General features: G+C 32.7%; 3 protein-coding genes and 1 long non-coding RNA gene across 5 annotated transcripts in view; 2 read left to right on the forward strand and 2 right to left on the reverse strand.

Moving 5' to 3' along the window:
• The first annotated feature begins 4,615 nt into the window (after window positions 1-4,615).
• On the forward strand, window positions 4,616-5,607 carry LOC123705294. The gene is made up of 2 exons (XR_006753293.1): window positions 4,616-4,801; window positions 5,043-5,607. It is a non-coding gene; the product is annotated as an uncharacterized LOC123705294 (long non-coding RNA).
• A 2,244-nt stretch (window positions 5,608-7,851) lies between these two features.
• On the reverse strand, window positions 7,852-9,163 carry LOC123705298. Its single transcript, XM_045654037.1, has 2 exons — window positions 9,095-9,163; window positions 7,852-9,015 (listed from the first exon to the last, which is right to left on the reverse strand). The coding sequence occupies exons 1-2, from the start codon at window positions 9,126-9,128 to the stop codon at window positions 7,889-7,891; spliced, it is 1,161 nt and encodes a 386-aa protein (XP_045509993.1). The 5' UTR covers window positions 9,129-9,163; the 3' UTR covers window positions 7,852-7,888.
• A 1,200-nt stretch (window positions 9,164-10,363) lies between these two features.
• On the reverse strand, window positions 10,364-14,805 carry LOC123705310 (60S ribosomal protein L7a). Its single transcript, XM_045654047.1, has 7 exons — window positions 14,664-14,805; window positions 14,172-14,286; window positions 13,561-13,710; window positions 12,968-13,056; window positions 12,370-12,501; window positions 11,578-11,700; window positions 10,364-10,567 (listed from the first exon to the last, which is right to left on the reverse strand). Exons 1-7 carry the CDS (start codon window positions 14,676-14,678, stop codon window positions 10,385-10,387), a joined length of 807 nt encoding a protein of 268 aa, XP_045510003.1. The 5' UTR covers window positions 14,679-14,805; the 3' UTR covers window positions 10,364-10,384.
• Window positions 14,806-17,162: 2,357 nt separating this feature from the next.
• Window positions 17,163-23,539, forward strand: part of LOC123705317 — a 76,362-nt gene continuing 69,985 nt past the window's right edge. For both annotated transcript variants that reach the window (XM_045654057.1, XM_045654066.1), the window contains exon 1: window positions 17,163-17,445. Coding sequence is in view for 1 of the 2 variants with exons in the window: in XM_045654066.1 (XP_045510022.1) it covers window positions 17,373-17,445 (73 nt within the window). In the remaining variant the exon portion in view is untranslated. The remainder of the gene's footprint in view (window positions 17,446-23,539) is intronic.

Below are 23,539 nucleotides of genomic sequence, written 5' to 3' on the forward strand. Positions count from 1 at the left end.
AATGGAAAACTTGTTTTTTTTGTAAACAATTTATTACTCATTATTGTTGTTTGGCTGTGTGTTTGGCAACTCGAAGCGTGGTCGTCCGTCGTAGGTACTTTTGTTCGGCGTCGCGTCGTCGCTCGTCCGCGTCGGCTTGATATAAAACATTCTTGATTTCATTGACACGCGCTATGATTTGCGCGCGGAATTTCTTGTGTTGTGAATTTATTTTTGTATGCTATGCATTTTAATTGAATCAAATTGCAATATTTCTCTAGTATGCATTTGAGACTATATTGTAATAATTGATCGTGGGTAGGTATAGTAATTAATTATTCTAATAACGCAATTATATTTTCGGTGGGATTCAAAATAAAAAATTGGCCCGTGATTTTTATGAAATTTCACCACATTGCAAATTATATATTATACAATTACAATTACAATTATTATAAATCGGTAAACTATCAAAGTAATCACAAACTTGCAAAATATGCTTTTCCGAATTTTCAGACAGACACACAATTTTATTAGTTTGTTTTAGCAAAGTAGGTACCTATACCTATACGCTTACGTCGCGCGTCGCGTCGCGTCGTCGAAAACGGTGCGCCCAGAAACAAACATACCTACCTAATTCAGTTACAATCCTTTTTTTGTTCCGTAATATATTGTATTCTAATACGATTTTTTTTATTCGTCGGCCAGTTCTACTAGGTATAAAAAGATAAAATTGAAATATAATTATTGTAGCGACAGCCATATGTTACTATGTTTTCGTAAATATGTTTTTCACCTTCCTGGTTATTTTCACATAATCTTATCTCTAATATATAAAAATCAATGCCACTTTTCGTTGTAATTCCATAACTCGAGAACGGCTGAACCGATTTCGATAATTCTTTTTTTATTATATTCCTTGAAGTACGAGGATGGTTCTTATGTAGAGAAAACGTTAATATGTACCACGGGCGAAGCCGGGGCGGACCGCTAGTATATATATAAATGAATCGCAAAATGTGTTGGTAAGCGCATAACTCGAGAACGGCTGAACCGATTTCGATAATTCTTTTTTTATTATATTCCTTGAAGTACGAGGATGGTTCTTATGTAGAGAAAACGTAAACATGTACCACGGGCGAAGCCGGGGCGGACCGCTAGTCTAATATAAAAATGAATCGCAAAATGTGTTGGTAAGCGCATAACTCGAGAACGGCTGAACCGATTTCGATAATTCTTTTTTTATTATATTCCTTGAAGTACGAGGATGGTTCTTACTTCTTATGGAGAGAAAACGTAAACATGTACCACGGGCGAAGCCGGGGCGGACCGCTAGTAAATAATAAAATAATAAATAGTGTATTAGATTTGTTATTGTATCTTGTATACCTACGAATAATTATTCTTACGTCTTGTTGGGAAATGTTCAAATACCTACCTATTGAAATAATTTACTGTTACAAATCATTAGTGTTATTAGGTAGTTTTGAGTGAATAGGCATGGATCAGAAATTCAGAATATAATATGCTACTAACTACTCAAATACATACACGCCAAACTTGTTTTACATTCACGCCATCTAGAGTTCAATCTTTATCATTTTTGTATACGTCTGTGTGTGTAAACGACCCTGTATGCAATGACAGATGTTAAAACGCATGGTTTTACCGAATTGGGTGGATTTTAAGGCAATGATATGACATATTTAAATAAAATATAATATTCAGTAATCGCCATGACTATTCCTACGACCTTAATCTTTTCCAATTACGCAAAAACTCAAATAAACTAGAAATGTAGAATTCAGCGCCATCTAGCGGGACATTGGCTGGGAACAGATCGTAGCAATCACCTTAATCTAAGATTTAAGCTTAGAATTTTAGGTAGGTACGTAAAGTACTTAAAATTATATGAGTCTTTTAGAACACTTTTTTAATCGGTATTAATGTGTAGTTTTAACGAGAAACTCCTCTCAAACTATCTTGTATAATAGATGTCCAGAAGATAATAATTTCATGTTTTCTTCCTCATCTTCATCTTCTTTCGCTATATGTAATAACTCGGATACATATTATAAACATCATTAATTCATTATTCTGAAATGATATTTATTTAATTAATTAACGTTTCGTTTTTAACACTAAGGACTTTTTTTAAGAGAACAATACTTAATGTTTGATTGCATTCATAACATAAATAACATGGCGGGTTGTAAAATGAAAATGAAATTTTATTTTTCGTGTATAACGCTCGAGGGAGAAATCATATTTGTGAATGCTAGCGGCTCAAATAACTGTAAAGCAAATAATAACAATGTTTTGTAGGGTCGCAATTTTTTTTTTAATTACTTAAATGTCACAAAAAAACTATTACGTTATTGAAACTTAAAATATGCTTGTAAGTAGATATTAACTATGTTTCTACTTAATACTTGAAGGAACATAATATTATAATGAATCTAAATACTTAGTTACTTAAGTAGATAGTCTGTCTAGATTTTTGCTGAACTTGACTTAAGTAAATTTAGATTACTAATTGTTGAATAGCAGACTATTCAGAAATTTATCATTTAGAAATAGCTGATAGATATTTCTATGTAAATACAAGGTACAATTTTCATGTAAAATCTAATAACACAACCATAAAGAAATAAAAAAAGTCTTCATTGCATTAACATCTATGTGGATGACATGTATTTTTAACGCAATAAATCATGAAACAAAAATGTCAAACGATCATTTACAAAACCTTCGATACTCATACCTTAATACCTTTAAAGCAATGAATACGTCATTTGATACCAGGGTGAACCTTCAGTTCACCCCCGCGTCCGCGTTAAAATGTAGTAGCCCTTCTGGCTAACATTGAGAAACACCATACAAAAAAAAAAAAAAGTCATTTGAAATCCGTTCCAACTCAATACGAAATTAATCGAAGCTTACACGGCGGGTGAACGCCTCCATGGTGCAGTGGTTGACACGTGAGCGTAGAACCGAGGGGTCCTGGATTCGATTCCCAGTGGAGACGAAGAAAAAAAAATGTCTGGGACTTCACTTCACACTCGGGTGTTGATCAAAATCCGTTCAAAATCCGCTCCTTATCTACCTTTTATGTTGTGTTTATACATTACTTTACTAGACCGATTATACATTACTAGACCTATTTGGAGACTACAAGATTAAATTTACAACTAATACATTACCACGTCAACAGACATAGTCAACTACTATTTAACACTCTTTAAAAAAAAAATACCAAACTACTCTGTAAAATAAACTGTGTTGTAAGAAAGTAGATACCTACCCACTGCTACAAATTTGTAATTTTTTTATAGATTTTACTTATTAATTAATAATAAATTAATAAAATGGGCAAATTTCCCCAAAATTATGAGAAAATCTGATAATCATCATCAAGGTTAAAGTTCAAGGATTCAATACTAAAACAAACATTATAGGAAAACTCATACCAAAAGTAAAATAACACAATTTCATAAATAATAACAGTATATGGCAACCCTACAAGTAATCAGCAGCAGCAGTAAACTGGCAGTAACGAACGTTCACGTAAATTAATTAACTACGTTATGAGCAAACAGTATACCCTAATTGATATATACCCTTTGACTGGATATTGATTTTATAGTCTGTGCAATATTGCATGTGTGCGTGTCAAACCACAGAGAACAAAGAGTCGCGCCAATTTGTCAAATCGATATTGGGTTTTCCCGCCAATAGCGATTCAATTGTACATTGTATCTGTAACTATTTTTATTTTTCTCCGCTTTCGGCATTATCGAATTCAATCTCTATAAAATCAAATCTAAAATCAAATCTATGTATATTCTCACGAAAATGACTAATGAGTTGGTTTATTGTTGCAAAATGTAGCCTGTAGCATCTTCAGCCTCCAAATTACTACTTATGTACCTACTCTTATATGGACACAAAACATAGCCTAAAATCGCTTCAATGCAACTTGCAACGCAAAGAAAACATACAAACATTCTCACTTTCGAATTTAAAGAAGTAAGGAATGATCTTAATTCATTGGAGTTATTAAATTATACAAAATAATTTGTCTTTATTATTAATTATTAAACTTCATCTTAGGAAGAAAGAAAGTAAACAGTAATTAAAGAGCAAAATAAAATTTTTAAACAACATATTGCAGTAGTGTAAAATAAATTTCAAACAATTCCCAATTAAAACTTTATAAAAATTTCTTCTTAATTTTGAACTTATCCAACAAGGTTGTCTTACGTAAGTCGCAATCACTTGCTAACTTTGCCAAGTTAAAGCGGCTTACGACACTTTTATAAGCTCAGTTCAATTTCAAAGGATTGTGTACTAAGCTTTAAGATTAAGTAATTAGTTTTTAACAAGCCGTTTCTCCCGATCCCGCTTGTGTTTATAAGGATATATACTACCTACATAGGAATACGTTTTTATTTTTAAATATTAAAAAAAATCGGTTAAAGAGTTTGAGTTTATATAAACACTTACCTATGGCTGTACATGTTAATAAAATAAGATAAAGCCTTTTTTATCAACTTTTTAGCATCTTTTCAGTAGGGTCCAACTGTAGAAAAGATAATGCTGAAAATAAGAAATGACGGCACATATTAGGGTAGACTGGGTACGATTGAAACAAAGGACGGTTGAAACAACACGAATATCTCGCAAACCGTTGGTGGGGGGGTTAGGGGTCCAAGGGGAAAATGAAGCGTACAACTGTTCTAAACACGAACCACAATGTTGCGTCGATCTCCGCGCGCTTCAGCTGATTTTATAAGACCCTATTGTGTTTTTATGACCAAAAGTAAGTATTTTTGCTTGAAGATTTTTCCAATTATTGGCGTATCTATTTTAGTGACAGTATTAAGTGTGCGTTTTTGTTTGAAGTGAATCTTGTGGAATATGACATTGTGACTAGTTTTTGTGTATCATTGTTGTTACAATTACTATAACTGTATTTTACCTAAAGTAGGAGTTGGGGACGGTTGAAACATTTTTTTTGGGTACGGTTGAAACATTGTTTTAATTATTTTTTGTATTTTTAGATGCCAATTGTACGTGTTAAAGAGATTTCGGGAAGATAAATATACTTTTCAAAGTACAAAGACGTGTATGAGGAAGTGAAAACCGGAGATCATTGCGAAAAGTGGCAGAGAAGCACAATTATTCGCTTCTAAGGTAAATTCGAATGCGAGATGACTCTGGCGAGCAAGAAAATAAAAAAATGGGATATAATAGAGGATATAACAATAGAAGGTATAATAATAGAGGGCAAAAACTCAGAAAGTTTACACTTTTCACTGACACACCAGATAAGGAAGAGATAAGAAAAGAGCAAGAATTAATATTGAAACGAACTAGAGCTAAGCAAGTGAACAAGCGATTGGATTGACGAAAAAGGAAGACATTTGATGGAGGAAAATGTAAAAGTAACATCGAAGAAGCAAAAAATAAAAAAATACAAGAAGAGATATCATCAGAAGATGAGGAGTAGGTACTTCTGTCTTGTTTGTATGTCACCATATTTAGAGAGCAGACCTTATTGTAATAGAGTTACTTAATTATTGTTAGATTTAAAATAAACAATCAATAAAACATATTTTAATGCTATATTTTGTATTATTCGCATATTTTTCAACTGACCCCAATCACTGTTTCAACCGCCCCTGGTATGGGGACGGTTGAAACAAATCGGATTTATTTTTTTAATTTGATCTACTATAAAAAATAATAAACATGGAACTAAAATCATAGCGGCTATTAGTAGACAGATACATGCTCTTTTATTTAACATATATTTTTCATCGCTCGGGTTATAAACAGCAAAGTTATGGCCGTTATAAGTGAAATTGTTTCAACCGTACCCAGTCTACCCTACTTTGGACGGTTTGATTAGCAGTCCCAACTCACCTTTAAATTTAATATAGTAGTAGGCCTCATAGAAATAGGAAACAGACATTTTCATAAAATACTGGATCTTTTTGAAGGTGAAAATTTAGTCAACTTAAATTATACTTGTTGATATTTACTTCAATCGAAAAGAAAATTCTTAAACAAATATTCGTATTTGTATTCCATTCTATTGTTCGAAAAATACAAAGTTATACTCCGTGTCAACGATTTTATTTCATTGGAAATAACATTATTGATAAAGAGACCACTATTTCTGTTACAAATGGTTCCCTCTCAGGGGCATATCTCTGTATTCCCTCTATTGACAAGGATAAAGCTTGTCGTTCATATAATTTGATGTTATGATAACTAAGTAAATGTATTCATCGCCTCTTCATCATCATGTAAGTTTAAATAAATTTGTCTTGTAAGTGACAAATGTTGTAAAATATCTCCTTGGCTAATAATTTTATGGTTGTGTGAATTTTAATCGAAAATGTTGTTTGGAAAGAAAGCTCTTATTTGTTATGTTGTGATGGTTATTATTATGGTACACAACTCTGCGTCATTCAATACTTCCAAAACGTCTGAATTACTTCAAATTTTGTATTTTTTGCATATAGTTAAGTAGTAACCTTATTATAAATTTATAGACATATAGACAGCGAAAAAAATATATTATTATTATCAGTGTTCACTGAGATGCGACCTTTATTTCTGTTCACCGGAAAAGCTTGCACGTTAGAAATTGTAATCTGATTTATGTTGGAACGTGTATGCGAGGCGAATATTACTTATGTCGTTAGCGAACATACATACAAACTGTATTTTATATTTACTTTCATTTGTACTGGCCGTTCGGTCGATCTACACAATATCCAGACAATACTCTATGAGCAAATTCGGACATTAGTCTATTTCTATTCATTTAAAAATCTATCTTTGTGTTCTTCTAAAGCCGATTAGCTAATTTTGTAACAACCCATCCATCTTCTAGAACTTTCGCATTTATAATATACATATCTGTCTTATCTACCTTTGTTTCATAGAATTAAAAATATTTTATATAGAACATGGCTCTACTCTAAATATTTTTTTGTACTTTAAACACTACAATACTAAAATAAACGGGACCATTAAATTTCTTCCGGGTCGGGGAAATAGTTCTAACTCAGCGATTTCTTGAGTGGGTTTTGTGGAAACGTCTGAATCCCACAAAAATATTTTTTATAAAGAATCTATTTTGAATGCTGTTTTTTTAATCGATTTAAAAAACTAAAGCCTTGATTCCTAGGAAAGAATGCCTAAAAATATTTTCTCCTAATAGTAATGCAAGTGAAGATGGTTTTGCTTCGTATATTCCTCATTCGCTTTACGAACCTTTATGAATGCTATATCGTGTATCGATCGTATTTCTGAGAGCGTGGTACATGCAAATTTAATGAGACTCGCTGCACTACACTTTTAGGAAGCGGAATATTCATATAGTGTTGTGTCATCGCCAATTTCATAGGGAATAACTTATTTATTAAGTAGGTATGTTCAGTACTATACGATTATTTTTAAATAAATGGAAAATAAATAATATTTATATCTCGTATTTTTAAAGAAAATGAGGCATTTAACGATACTAATATTCTGACTTCTGAGTTTACACGGTAGGTATAGGTACATCCTATCCTTCCTACTTACTAATAATTATAAATGCGAAAGTTTGTGAGGATGTATGTGTGTTTGTTACTCATTCACGCAAATACTACAGAACCGATTACAATGAAATTTTAGCACACATATAGAGGGTAACTTGGATTAACACATAGGATAGATTTTATCCCGGAAATCCCACGGGAACGGAAACTATGAGGGTTTTTCTTTGAAAACTCGGGCGAAGCCGCGGGCGGAAGCTAGTATTATTATATTGTTTAAATAGTAGGTATATACTTATAATATACAATTTACATTATAGAAAACACGGCGAATTACATACTCTTTATTCAACTTACTTCTCTGGATCTACTGTTATCTCCAAAAACACCCTGACTTCGCTCACAAGTTTCAACAACAAATCGTCCGATACCGTAATTAATTCCTTTCCAATTTCATTCAAAACCTGCCTCATATGCTTACTCAAATAGATTTCATCCCTTACCGTCCATTCGAAGAAATAATTCAGAAACACACCAAAAGGATTCGATTTGTGACCGTAAAAATGGTCCATGTCAGACAGAATCGCGTGAAGAAGTAGGGCGTCGTGGGATAATTTCTCATCTTTATTCGATTTTATAAAATCCAGTCTAGCAGCTACGATTGTCTGAATAGCAGAAAGCACTTCTTTAGTTGGAACATTATCAGAATATGTCATATCATTTAATACAACTTGGAACTCATGAGCTGTACTTTCAGCTAAACACGTATAAAACAAAGTATCATACAGTGCTTCATAGAAATATCTTATGAATAGACGAACTTTCGTCTCGTTCATTGTTTTAAAATGCTCCAATATGGTAGTTAAACCCACTGTACATTCATAATTCTCAACGCAAATGTTATTATCTACACAGAGTTTATTCAAGTACCTCATTTCAACAATGATTGTGGCTAAAATTAGCTTCTGATTGAGCTGCTTATTTAGTTTCTTTTTGTCAACCTGCAAAATTTCAGATGCGACACTCGTCCCTATTTCTTGGAATTTACTACAGATCTTTTTAACTGCGTTTATCCAAGCTTCGGTTAGGTTTTCATCGCTTACCCTTTTGTCAGCGTGTTTTAGGATTCTTCTTATATGTTCTAATTCTAGTTTTAACTGATTTTCATATTCACTAATGATGAATTGATCACCGAGTAACGCGGCAAGGATATTTTGTACAGCCTTAGCTTGGATCACAACGTATTCGTCAATAAATTTTCTGAGATCGTCGCGACAAAACTTTAATTCGCGGCAGATTAATGACGATTTTACCATATCTGTGATTGTATCTTCTTCCCGTATTGGAGTAAGGGATCTTCTGGAGTATTTGGCTAAGTAATTTTGTCCTAAGAAACGAGACAGCGTCTCAATAACATCTCTTCCTAGACTTAGAGATCCTTGCATATCCACTTTGACGCAGTTGCATGCTGTAACTGATACTGAATTTTTTTTTTTTATTTTGATATATCCTGGACTTCTTAGGTATATTAAATTTATAAAGGTGTGAATAAATAATACCTAGGATTAATTTTAACACTTTGGTATAATACATTTTTTGCAAATTCCACTAAAATAGCATATTGCAAAATAAACTGTGAATGTTTTATGACTTGGTGTTTGATTTTATGCATTTTTTATACCTACCTAAAAGTAAAGTTACGAATAATGTAAACAGTTACCTATACATTTTACTATAACAATATTCATGAATTTTTATTTATGTATTTTGAAAACAGGCTTTTTTTTCATTTGCGCGGTATCTGGTATTGTAATTAATTTGCTTATGAATATTGTAATAAAGATTTTTAAACAAAGTTTTTTTTATATTTTAACATGTAGCGTGTTACATGTAAGTTAAAATAATAGATTCGTATGGAAAATAATTAACACCATCTAGCATTATTTTTGAACAAATTTGAAATTACAAAAACCGTCCGGATGAACATTTCTTATTTCATGGAATCCACTAGAGGGCGTTGATTTAAAATCGTTTGGTAAACTAGTTCTACTATCCATCGCTAGATGGCGTCATACACAAAATGAAATAAAGCTGCATATTCAGTTGGCAATAATTTTATAGTTTACTGAAAACTTTTTACTTTGTTATTTGAAGCATCGCAAGCACGAACTCGACCCTATTTCCCGTCACAAACATAATATTTTAAAAATGTGTCTTGTCTTTTACGACGCAAGAGAGAGATTATATATGAATTTTTATGTGACAAACTTTAATTTTTTGCTCGAGCTCGAGCAGTCCGTGTACGGCAGTGAATGAATGTCTATAGTTCACCGCGCTGTCGCGGCTTCAAGCAGTCGATCTCAACTGCTTGAAGCGATCCGTGTATGGCCGCCCTTATGCGGGTTGCAGACGAGCTACGCTTAGCTTAGCTCGCATAGCTGACGCAGTTTTCCATACTTGAGTGCAGACCGCAAACTATGTGAACTAAGCTATGTGAGTTAACTAAAATATACGAAGTTATGTTAGTTGTGTATGTCAATGCGCAGCTAGGTATTGTCCGCGAGCTATCTCCTTCCCGCCTTCCCCGCACGCCCTTCGTCGTCCGTCTAATTGAACTCCGCAACACTAACTGAGCTTTGGCTTAGCTCTTTGTGTGCAGCCATTTATTTCTATCTTAGCTTAGTTTGGCTTAGCCTAGCTTAGCTTTGGAATAGCTTAGTCTTCGGTCTGCAACCGGCATTAGGCCCTCTACACTATAATTATAGCTTTTGCTCGCCCAACACTGCCCATAACACACTCTAGTTCTAGGGTTAAATAAAACACAGCACTATACATAATTATTTATTGGCCTAGCCCTGCTTCTGCGCTATCTCCCTAGCTTTAGCCTTCTCCAGTTTGGCGATACGGGCGTTCGACTTGTTGCCGAGCACACCACCGCCCCAGTGCTTGCGGAGCTCTTCATAACGCTCGTTGAAGTTGGTCCTGATGGCCTCAACCACCTTGGAGAACGCTGCACGGTCTCCGGATTCCACCTGAAGATAGTTTATAGTGTTAATATACTGTAAATAATACCATGCGCTTCGTGATATATAAAAAAAAAAAAAAATGGTGAAAGAAGAATATTAGAAATATAAAGTGTAAGTTCAAATAATATATATATTCCTTTCCGTGGGTATCTTTGGAAGATTTCCCCACTATAAAAAAAAATAAAAAAGGGTAGTTACTCCTTTAGAAAAAAGGATGGTAACAGTTTTAAAACGCGATTTAATAATTATTAAGTCGATGTTTCGCACAGAGATTCGTAAACTGCTTTAAAACCCATTTAAAGCTTTTTTAATCTAAATGTATTGTAATACTCGCATAGAGAAAAAAAACTAAGGTATTCTTTATCAATTTGAATAATTCAAAACAACAGTATTGTTAACAGTCCCAAATGTAAGAATTGAATTATTTACAGGAAAATTACTTCATAGAGATGGCATATTCAGATATTTCTATATTGGTGGTAGAAAGGTTGACCTCATGGCATTCAGATAGCAAATACATCATCATTATATACCATTCTATATGTTAATTATTATTTTAATAATTTTAAAACTATAAACAATATTCAAACTTTAAAACACGGAAAAGCTTTGGTCATATTATGTTCACTAGAAAAACATAAAACCAAACATATTTCTGTGAATTTATAATGTTATAATATTGTTATAAAAAAAAATGTGTGAGTGTACCAGTGTACACACGTAAGAAGTGAAACTTCTTTATGACCTTATTTTTCAAAAAATAATTTACTATATGCAACTTTACAGAAATACGTCGCGTGGTAGGGTAGGGTATAAGAAAAAGATGGCGCGTACCGGAAAAATGTCACGCGTAACGAAAAAATGTTACACTAAATTTTTTTCCAACCCCGATAAAGAAGTTTCACTTCAATTGTTATCAGAACTTTCATACCCTTTTGGAGTAGAAAATAGACTACTACTGCTAGTACTAAAATATAGTTGTTTAATATAAAAATGTGGTTCAAAACAATACTTACATGTGTGAGCGCTAAGCATGTGCAAGTCTTGCGGTGTACAAGGGCTCCCAGGCGAGATTTGCCCTTAACAATACAGTATGGGACGCCCATCTTACGGCAGAGAGCGGGCAGGAAGAGTACCAGCTGAAATATTATGTAAATGTATTAATTTTAATTTTTAGGTTTTTTTTTTGTGTGAAAATAGTGTACGGAGGGTTTACTCAGAGTCAATTGGCTTCATGCAGCTTGTGACAAGCACAAGTCGCTCAGGTGAAGAAATTCTAACATCATTGTATGAAGTGGTTTATTAGATCTATTTTCTAGTGAAATAAACTACCTGTTTGGATAAATGTTTCTTAACCAAATCAAGCTAGAACACTACTGAATAGATTTGAATGAATAGACGAAAATTGGAATATATATTATACATAATAGCAATGCAATATTTGATTTGAAGATTGACAGCAGTGGATACCTGCAGCTGTAGTTATTAATAAGTTTTTTTTTTTAAATGTTGCACACTACTTTTCCTAGCTCAAATGAAAAATTGCATTATGTACTTTCTTATATTTTACACTAAATTATTTGAATTTAATCAATGAATAAGGTTTCATGGCCTTTCTTAATATCAGAAAGAAACCTAAAGCATTAAAGAAAAAAATCTATTTAGGTAACAATTGTGTGAAAGAATAGCAAAGATCTGCACAAACTTTAGCATTTATTGTAGTTTTATATGTTATTACTTAGTATATTATTTATCTTAACAACAACTGAAATGTACCTTTAATAAATAACAAGATTTCAAGAACCCACCTCAATAGGATCAACGTCGTGTGCGATGACCACCAACTGTGCCTTCTTCTTCTCAACCAGCTTGGTGACTGTGTTGGTGCCCGACCTGATTGTGTTGGGCCTCTTCGCTGGCGGCTCGTCTTTCTTGGCAACCTATAAATTAATTGTTGTTAGGAAAGTTCTAGAATATGTGTGTAGTTGGCTTGGTGTGAGGGTTCTCAGAGATCTTGGTGGTTAGGGGTCTTCATGGCTGTCTGAATTGTTTTATGCATCATTTTGTTTAGCGTTGATGAGACAAATTTTGTTTGGTTGTAGTTTAGAAAATTATGAAACAAATGTTTTATGTATTTATTTATTCCACTTTATTCTTAATATTAATGAAATGTATGTTAAATATTGTTTATTTTTATTGTATCTAAAGCCAAAAGCCTTAGTTTTACTTCAGTATTTAGCCAAATTAGAAATATGAATGCTTGTTTTAGAGAAATAGTCCTATTATATAATTTAAATCCATTTAATCATATTTAACCATTAACTACTAAAATTTTTTTTTGTCTCATCTATTAACTATAAAAAAAAAAATATTTACTTCAATGAAATATAAAGTGAAATACAATACCTTAGCCTCAGCAGCCTTCCTTAATCTTTCTTTCCTGACTGCTTCAGTCTCAGGCCTGTATTTCTCCAAGATCTTGAATAGACCCTTAGCTGTAACAACGTTATACTTATTTGTAAATGTAGTTATGTATAAGTGTAAAATGATTTAGTTAAATGCTTGTTCAGAGTTAAAAAGCTCGTATTGTTTTGTTGATAATCATAGAGATTCATCGTTGCATTTATGGATCATCATTTAATGTGCCCTATTCATAATTTGAATATTGTTTTACACATTTCTATCTTAAATGTCTTAATCATGTTACAGAAACTAACTCGCTAACATTTTGTACACATATTACGATTTACACATGTTTGATGGATAACGTTTTCAATTATCCAAATGGCTAACAACAAGAATTAAGCCAGTTTCTATTTTATGTCAATATAAAACTATATTGGTAACTTATTATTGAAATCCACAAATTCATCTGAAATCTAAAAATGGGTAAAACAACATCCACAACAACGGACGGCCAAACTATATTCTTTCTGATTTAACTTAATTATAATGATTACTATAAACTTCTCTTATACATTAAATAACATCGCACAAACCTGTGGTCTTATCCAAAGTCTGGGTGAACTGGTTGATGGGAGGTGGCACTTTGAGACGGCGCTGGAGCACCGCCTTCTGCCGCTGGATGCGGATGTATTTGGGCCATCGCACGAAACGGGAGAGGTCACGAGTTGGCTGGATGTCCTGGCCTTGGGACAGGGTACTTGATAATCAACTTTACAACGAAACTTTTTATAGTAGGTAAATAAATTACAAGTATAACTGAGCAATAATTTCAATAAAGTTTTAATGAAACCTATTTATAGATGAATTCTTGTATAAAATTAAAATATAACAACCCATTATGAAAGATGACACAAATGCAATGACACATTTATAGATATTGAACATCTCGTTAACATTTACACACTAAATATTAAGTTTAGTTTGATTTTTATGATTTAGCTGTAACTATTGCAATATTGAGAAAATAATAAACGCATTATTTGAATGATTATATTAATGATAATATATAGTAGTATTGGACCATTATCAGTGTTAAAAAGCTCGTATTAAAAAACCCACATGGCTTTTCAGGTGTTTGTTTTGATCATCACATTGGTCCATAGTAATTTATTATTAAACAAATTAAATAAAACGTTTCACTCACCAATAGCAAAGTTCTTTGTCCTCTTCTCGAAGAGAGGGTTCACAATCTTTTTGGGTTCAACTTTCTTAACGACCAAAGGAGCGGCCGCTACCTTCTTTCCGACCTTCTTCTTGGGCTGAAAACAAACTACTCATTGACTAAAATGCAGAAACATATACAGTTAAACTTTATAATCTTTAGCCTCAGAGATCTTGGTGATAATTAAGGTGTAGTCATAGCAATCATTGGATTGTTAACATCATGGTTTAGGTGGAGGTTATGTATGCTTCCGAAAGTTTTACGTTGCACTTTTCCACTTTTAGGTATCACTGGCATTTAATTTGAACTAGTATGTATCAAATATTTGTGTAGAAGCACAAAAATACATTGTTATAAACATGTTACCAACGAAAACATACACTGCGGTGAGAACTATCAGCACGCCACTTTTCCCGTTTTTACTAAAATAACCGACGGAAATAATAGTATTAATAAAACGCACATGGTTTTTACCTTCTTCTGCACCATCTTGTATAAAGTTTATTTATGTGATCTACAAGTTACGTACGGATACGTAACTCTAACAGAACACCAGACTTTCGGCTAAAATGGCCGAAACAAAAAGACAGATTCGGCGAGTGCTTGAAACGTCAGTCAAATCTGTCAAGTATATTACCATAGATAAAAGATATTCAACAGATTCAAAACGAGAAGTAAGAAAATAATTTGAAACTTAAATTAAAATATTAATATTTCATACCGCTAAACAACAATATTGTTTTATTTATATTGTATTAATAAAACCTAATAATATTATAATACCTTATATTATTCAGGAGAAAAGAGGCAATTTTAATATATTTTTAAAATTGCAACACTGAATAAGTTAACTAAATAGTATCATAGATGCCGCTTATCTTAAATTTGTAAAAAGTATTAATTAGGATCGGATAATATTATAATAATATTATGATCGGGTGGATTGGATACTTTATCGGTAAACGGATACCACCTTAAATTAAACATTAGAAAAAGATACCACCAAATTGATTCGATCTTGATTATAGTTTCGATTTTGATTCTATTTCGATCTTGAATTTTCACTTTGCAATCAATTCGAATTTTATACCCAGACCGGTAAGTAATAATTAGTAATAATTATCAAAATTCGACGTACCTACTTAGATCCAGTTTTCGATCGAGATTCTGTTCGTTGAGAGTAAAATATCAAGGTCGCGTCATGGCAATACCGTCAATACATGGAGTAACGCGACGATTTTGGTATCTTTGAATATTGCCAAAAAAGTTTCGCAGTACACATATTATACTGACACGTGTGTTCGGCACACATGCTGTTTTTTTATTAATTTTTCGGTGAACTTTCGCGAGATAAAGATAAGAGAACTAACAATAATCATAGCATCCATCCGCATAAACTTTCTGTTATTATAATATTACTAGCGGTCCGCCCCGGCTTCGCCCGTGGTACATATTAACGTTTTCTCTACATAAGAACCATCCTCGTACTTCAAGGAATATAATAAAAAAAGAATTATCGAAATCGGTTCAGCCGTTCTCGAGTTATGGAATTACAACGAAAAGTGGCATTGATTTTTATATATTAGATGTATAACTTATTAGGTTGTCACGTTGTCACACACTTGTGGAGTTGTGGCAAAAGCTTTTATAGGTAAAAAGTACTATTTCCCGTGAGGTTTTGCATCACGAAATGTCAATTAATTAAACATAAATAATATCATTTAGTAGTAAAAAAAACTATCAACCTACATTCATTTTATTCAGGTCAATGGGTTTTACTAACGATGTACCTACATAATATCTGTGAAATACGTAGTATATTATTATTAGTCTGTGGTGAAATCCTTTCCAATCTTTTCCAAATTTAAACTTACTTCGTCCTTTCAAGATAACGTAAATAATAATTTTATTCTTCACCACAGATGGCATTTGCATTGATACAAACTGCTGATTATAGACTTTAATTTACCATAATAGGTATAAAATATCGATATATTATATAAAAACGCGTGCATTTCACCTTTTGATAAATCTTGATTTCGATTATGACACACCGATCGGCGATCACTGCCACGGCAAGCTAGCTTCGGCGGCTTCGCTAGCTTCATTCGCTTCGCTCGATCCGCTCGTGGGGTGGTTCCATATGGTGGTTCGCAGTAAACCAATCGTCCAATACTCTCGTCGCTTTGAACCGACGTCCGCGCTTAACTTATTTAAATGACTTCAAAAAATGGTTCTAAATCCATCTGTTTGTATTATTTCTCACGAATTGAAGGCGGTTTACTTCTTTTGTAAAAAGATAATTATCTAGGTATGTGGATCCTTTACTATGGTCTGTGACTACAACGCATAGTGAGCTTTTTCCTAGCATTATAAATAATATGTAAATAACTAAATAGCTAGGTATATTAAAATATTTTTTTCCTACTCTATCAGATATCCCTCACAGCAGCACTAATTTGATCTACTGCCTACATTCTTATTATTTTGACGTGATTTTTTGTGATAATTGAGGGTGGAATTGTTTTCAGTAATGAAAGTAAAGTATAGTTATAAAATAAAGCTTTATAACCAAAACCAATATATAATCAACATATTAAGTAATTAATAATTATCAACTTTCTGTACAATAAATTTTTAAACTATATTCGATACAAAAAAGTATCGACATAATTATATAGCAAAACCGCAAACTTATTTACAAGCTAAAATTCTACGCGTGCTAAGCGGTCGTCGAACCAATTAGCCACTTTTCATAACAGGAAAATTGCAAGTGACATGAAACCTGCATGATACTCAAAAACGTTTACAGCGACTGTAATCGGTGAAAATTGCTGTTAATTACATTATACGTAACTAGCGCCCTGTAATTATTAAAACATAATAAATAAAGCGTCCCTCTACGCACGCGCCACCCCACGACAAGATCAGATGCCCTCTCCGTCACTCAGTCAGAAATTACCAAAGCGAACGCGCAAGCGTGCTTGCTGTATGCACACGTTCCAAAGCCATTCCTTGCTAAAATAAAAAAAAATGATCCGTCATTTAATCGCGCCAATTACAGATTAAATATACGTTCTTTTTTTAAATTGTCAATGAAACAATGATTTTGTATTGCCATATTACGCGTGTGCGTATTGACTTTTTGTGTTTTGTTTTGTGATAATTTTGTGATAGCGAGTGATGCCAAGTGGATATGCTAGTGATAATGTTAACTGTTTATGGGATTGGATTGCACGTTGTATCGGAACCTATGGTTTGTATGATTTAATTTATTTTAATTGTTTAGATGCTAATTTAAATTTATACAGTTACATTAAATCATATGTACCTATGTACATATGCGCTAAAATTGTATAAAATAAGCCAAATATGAAACTAATGCGAATTTAAGAATGCGAAAATATAGTACTTACGTACCTATAATATTATGTGAATGTGAAATAAAAAACTGAAAAATTATGAAAAATTTAATAGTAAATATGACATAAAAAAGTTAATAAATTTCATAGGTAGGTACCTATACATTAAATTGATTGAAATTTCATGTTTTATATTAAAACTCGGACGTTGGAAACTCTGAAAGCAATAAAATATGGTTAAGTGCTTTTAATATAGTTTATGAGTGCTAATACATAAATATTATTTTAATGTTCTTCATTATAAAATCTTAAAACTTCGTCTTTGTTGCTGAAACCTTAATTATATAAAGATACATAAAACCTTATGTTATATATAGGTACAATACGAAAATCCTAATTATATCTGTATTCTCTACATCTTATTTACAGTTACTATTCTGGAAGCAAAGAATATTAGGAAATGATTCTATATATCCGCGACTGAGATGCTTGTCAAGATTTATACCAATTACCTAAATGCTATAGAGAGAGGGTCGGACTTGGTTATCAAGTAGGGCTGCGACACCGTGATCTCACGTACTAGTAACTAGGGTTGTCACTTTCTAAAGGCACGTAATTTCTTGGATTACATTTTCGATTATCCTAATTTTCTTTTGTATGTATTGAATGGATTTATGGGCATGTGTGAATTATTTAATAATTGTGGATTTCTTTTAGGAATAATAAGTATTTCAAAATAGATTACGTTTGCACCTTGGGTACTTCACGGTTTGACAGGGGTGATATTTAATTGTACGAACAACGAGAGATGTCTCTTTATTCTCACACTTATTACATTTTTATCGTGGTTACATTATAAATTTAAATTGTTACACTTTAATAAAATAAGTTTTATAAAAGTGTTATACTTATTTTGTTAAATTATTAATTACAATGTTACATTCTTAATCCCACCATTATACAAGTAGTTGGTCGAATATAAGATTAATCAAAAAAGGTGGTGGTTATACTGACATAATACAAAGATTCGCAATGCGTTATCGCATTTTATACGATTACTAGCGGTCCGCCCCGGCTTCGCCCGTGGTACATATTAACGTTTTCTCTACATAAGAACCATCCTCGTACTTCAAGGAATATAATAAAAAAATAATTATCGAAATCGGTTCAGCCGTTCTCGAGTTATGGAATTACAACGAAAAGTGGCATTGATTTTTATATATTAGATTGGGGGCGGAATGCGATATCGACCCTAAACTTACACATCCCGTTTCTTCTCGTCATGGCAACGCATGTGCAAGTATTGAGGTCTGTGGTATTTCATTGGCAACACACACACATATGTATTGTACATATAAGTACTTTTATTTAGCAGAAGTATTTGATGTACAAATGTGCTACGCGGTTTCACCCGTCGACTAAACCACGTTAAACTATTGCTGTACATTACACCAAATTATTGTTGAAGTTTAGCCTTGGAAGACAAACAGACATACTATCCCATGTACCTATAATATTAGTTTGGACATTTCAATTTCCTTAGAGTTTTTGATATTTCATATTTGATGAACTTTACAATATTCTCTATATTATTGCAATGTAAAGTACTCGAATGTACGAAGCAAGCGTAAGTGGTGTTACGTAGTGCGAACATTAATCGATTTGAGTGCCGTATCTAAAATTTAATTTTCCCTATCCCCTACGTTCTGCAATGTACTAGCTATAAGCTTTAATGGAAAATTAAAACCTTAATGTATATGACGCTGAAGTTCAGAACTTAGTCGATAGAAATAGCTGAGAAAGTAACCTACTTTACGAAACTTAGAGCTTCATGTTGAGGATTATCAGAGGTTTATTAGTTAACTATCTTGCATTTAACACTATATATATACGTTTTAATAACTATTATGCTCAATATAACACGCATACTGAATAATTCTTAAACCAAAATGTATTGAAAATTATACCCAATTGTTATCAACAATGGCAACATTGAAACTGGCCGGTATGAAATCTTTCTCTTTTAAATTTGTGAAGTTTCGAAATTCGAATATCGGCTCGGCATTAAATATCTATTAAGATGGATCGACGGCTCTCGCTTTGAATAATCATATTATTAAATGATTCCCTTTATAAACAATCTATAATAATATTATAAACTCTGAAGAGATTTTTGATAAATTCTTAGTGTTAGATAGTCCATTTATCGAGGAAGGCTATAGAATATAATTTCATCACGCTAAGACCAATAAAGCGGAGCAATGCGGGTAAAACCGTAGGGCACAGCAAGTAAGTTATAAGATTTATTATTCGTTTATTTATAGAAATACAAATAAAGATTAGTATAACACAATACCGCAGAACGTAATTCAATCATGCGTATTTTATATCACGTATCTCATTGATGATTGATATTGTTATTCAGTAACTATATTCTCATTGTCAAAGAGGTTGCATTTATTTCCTTGAATAACCGTACAAACTTGGTACAAACGATAAAAGAGTTTAATAGACCAGTGATGTAAGTTAAATAAACGATATATTAAATCTTTCTTATTGATGTAGTTAAAATATAAACTCTGCTTATCTGCTGGACTAATTTTGATTGTTTTAGAATAATCAATATAAATTCAGCATATTTTTGGTGTTTGTTTTTAAATAAGGGGCTAAAACATTGAATAGGTAATTTTAGTTTAGGAATAAAATGTTCTGTGAATCTGCAAACGTCAAGTTATTAAAAAAAAAAACGCGGGCAAAAATAATAGCGTAGAGGAAAACAGAAAATATTTTAATGCCAACAGACAGACACTTGGATATAATGAATGACGTAAATACACATATTTTATGGCTCAAAAATATTTATATTTAAAACAAAACAAAGTTTATTGAAATCATTTTTGAACGAACAAAATGTGAGGTTATTTTCTGGCATTTTCTGGCCCTAAGCGCTTTTGACGTAAAGATTAATGATTGTTGATGTTTTCGTGTTTTGCTAAAACATTATTTATTTCTATTTGAGCCGCAATCTTTTTCTCTAGCTGTGAAAACTAATAAAGAAAAATGTATGTGTACACTAGGTACTACAGACTACTATAATCTAGTATAGAGGTATCAGGCAGAGCCCAGAGGTTTCAGAGAACACATACTTACCTATATGTTTTTATAAGAGCCATGCTTCGTCACAAAAAGAAAAAAAATGCTTACAAGTTATTGTTAAAGCATGCAGAGATGCGAGACATATCTTCCTTAATCTTATTCTGTCAGTAGCTTCTTAAGACCTTCTTAAAGCACTTTTGTACCTGGATTAATGAAGAATTCTGAAAAACAGCAGTTTTCCTGAACCTCTGGATGCAAAAATTGTTCAGATATCTGCTAAATATCTATAAAAATATGTTAAGACTTTTGCTAAACTCAAGTTTTAAAACTATATCATGAGAATACTTAGCCATACTAACCTATATACTAGGTAGTATTACTACCATATTATATCCTAACTTGCCATCTACAGGGACCTTAGAGCATTACCGACTGGTTTAATGCTCTAAGACAGGAACCCTTACGCGATCATAGATACATAAAATCAGACGGACTATTACATGCACCCAAGTCCATATAACAGTCTGCCTTCTAACCGTATTGGCTGATAATTGAATAGATATGGCTTTCAAAATGTGCTCCACCAAGCCTAATTGCACCTATAGGTATAGATGGCAGGGGTCTTATACGTTCTGTATTGGATGTTCAATTATTTATATGCACGATTAAACGGGATAAGATGTACTAGTAAGCTACAGTAAGATACTTTAATGGACCCTACTATTTTCTTCATGATTAAATGGGATAAGACTTTACCAAGCTACTGAAATACAGTGCCTGTAAATAATACCTATACTATTCAATACTATAATTATCTTTACGAATATTATAAAGCTGAAGAGTTCGTTTATATTGTTGAAAGTATTTATCTCAAGAACTACAGCTCCTTTTTAAAAATTATTTTAGTGTTAGATAGCCGATTCATTTAGGCAGGCTATATATTATCACGACAAAACACCTATTAAGGAGCGGAGTAATGCAGATAAAACAGCTAACTACCTAGTTTTCTATTATCTATATTTCCATGTAAAATATTCGTATCTTATGTTTGTCGGGTCTTAGGCTGGTTGCAGAGCTTGACCGACCGTCCGCGTCAGTGCGTACCGTCGGTCCTGACGATACGCATCAACAATTGTATGACTATGACACTAATGCGCATGACAATACGCGTGCGTATGGTCGGTCTAGCTATGAACGGTTTTATGAATTTCCATACATATGACAAGCGCGACTGACGTACGCACTGATGGTCGGTTAAGCTCTGCAACCAGCCTTATTGACGAAATGCGTCATTTCCTGACCGTTTTAAAAATTCAAATTTTTTGTTTGCCATTTAAAACCACGAGACAAAAACATATTATACTGTCTTTGTGTGCTAATTTAAAACCACAATGTTTCCTTGAAAATTATTCCTTACTTAAAGGAAAGAAGCAGCATGCGTTAAACAACCAAGCTGCTTCCTTTATTTTATCTTATTTTTAAAGTGAAACTTTTATTACATCGTCTCAAACTTTTTGGTATGTGTACGATACGTACGATAATTATCGTACAAATACGATAATTTATTTTTAGTTAAATGTCTATATTGTGAAAAAAAGTTTCACTTTTACCGTGGTTTCATAAAACCACACAACATTTTTTTTATCTTTTTATTATATTAATCTTTCAAAGTGTTAAATATACATATAACAAACACACACATAATTATTATCATTATTTAAATAACCGGCTTCTACCAAAGGATTACATAAAGGAATAAATTCTAAAATGTATCCTGAACTCATGCGAATAGCACAAAAAGGGAACGTGCTCTGCTCAATGCACAAACGGACATACAATTTATTCATTTCCATAGAACAGTAGTCCCTTTGAACTCCAACTGTGCATTATTCAAAACTTTAAGCTCTCGAAATTGTGTGCATTTTATTCACTAGCTTTATGCGCGGGGCTTTACCTGCTGTTTCTAAAACTTTATAAATTGTATACTAAACCCTTCCGAATCACTCATCTATAAAAAAACCACCATCAAAATCTGTTGAGTAATTTTAAAGATCTAAGCATACAGACACTGACGGCGGAAAGAGACTTTGTTTTAGACCCTACAAGGCTACATTATGACATTCCTGTTAAATTGGGCGAAATTTTCTTTTGAAAATTCGTTTCCCGTTTATTGGGTTCAACGATTTTAATAAGAAAGTTGTAAACAATGCGTTAGCTATCATCAGTTAGGTATTATCAGCCGTTGTAGGTATGTTTTGCAACGTAAAGTTTGTCTGTGCCTTATAGCTCTTTGTTTTTAGTACCTCTCTATTTCCATTTGTCCATATTTAAGCAACTTTTTCTTAGTCATAATTGAGACTGACTTACCCTTTCAAAAGTATCGAAGACACCTTTTAATATGATGAATATAGGTACCTACCCAAAAAAATCGCAAGTAAAACCACACATACAACACACTAGCTTTTCCCCGTGGTTTCACCCGCATTGCTCCGCTCCTGTTGGTCTTAGCGTGATGATATACAGCCTATAGCCTTCCTCGATAAATGGGCTATCTAATACCGAAAGAATTTTTCAAATCGGACAAGTAGTTCTCGAGATTAGCGCGCTCAAACAAACAAACAAACTCTTCAGCTTCATAATATTAAGTATAGATTATTACGACATAATCCTAAAACGCTTAAATAAATATCTAGTTAAACATCCTGTCCACTACGTAATGGCCGAAAGCTCTTTACAGAATTTCATTAAACTTCACTATGAAAGCGACATGAATGAACCCCAAGTTATTGTTCTAAACTTTATCATACTTTGAAAACATTTGCTCGTAGAAGTTGCTAAGCTATGGGTACAATGTAAAATTCATGTTTGTCCTGAACTTGTTTGTTTTGTGGG

The sequence above is a fragment of the Colias croceus genome, chromosome 2 (assembly GCF_905220415.1).
Source record: "Colias croceus chromosome 2, ilColCroc2.1".
Classification (NCBI taxonomy): Eukaryota; Metazoa; Arthropoda; class Insecta; order Lepidoptera; family Pieridae; genus Colias; species Colias croceus.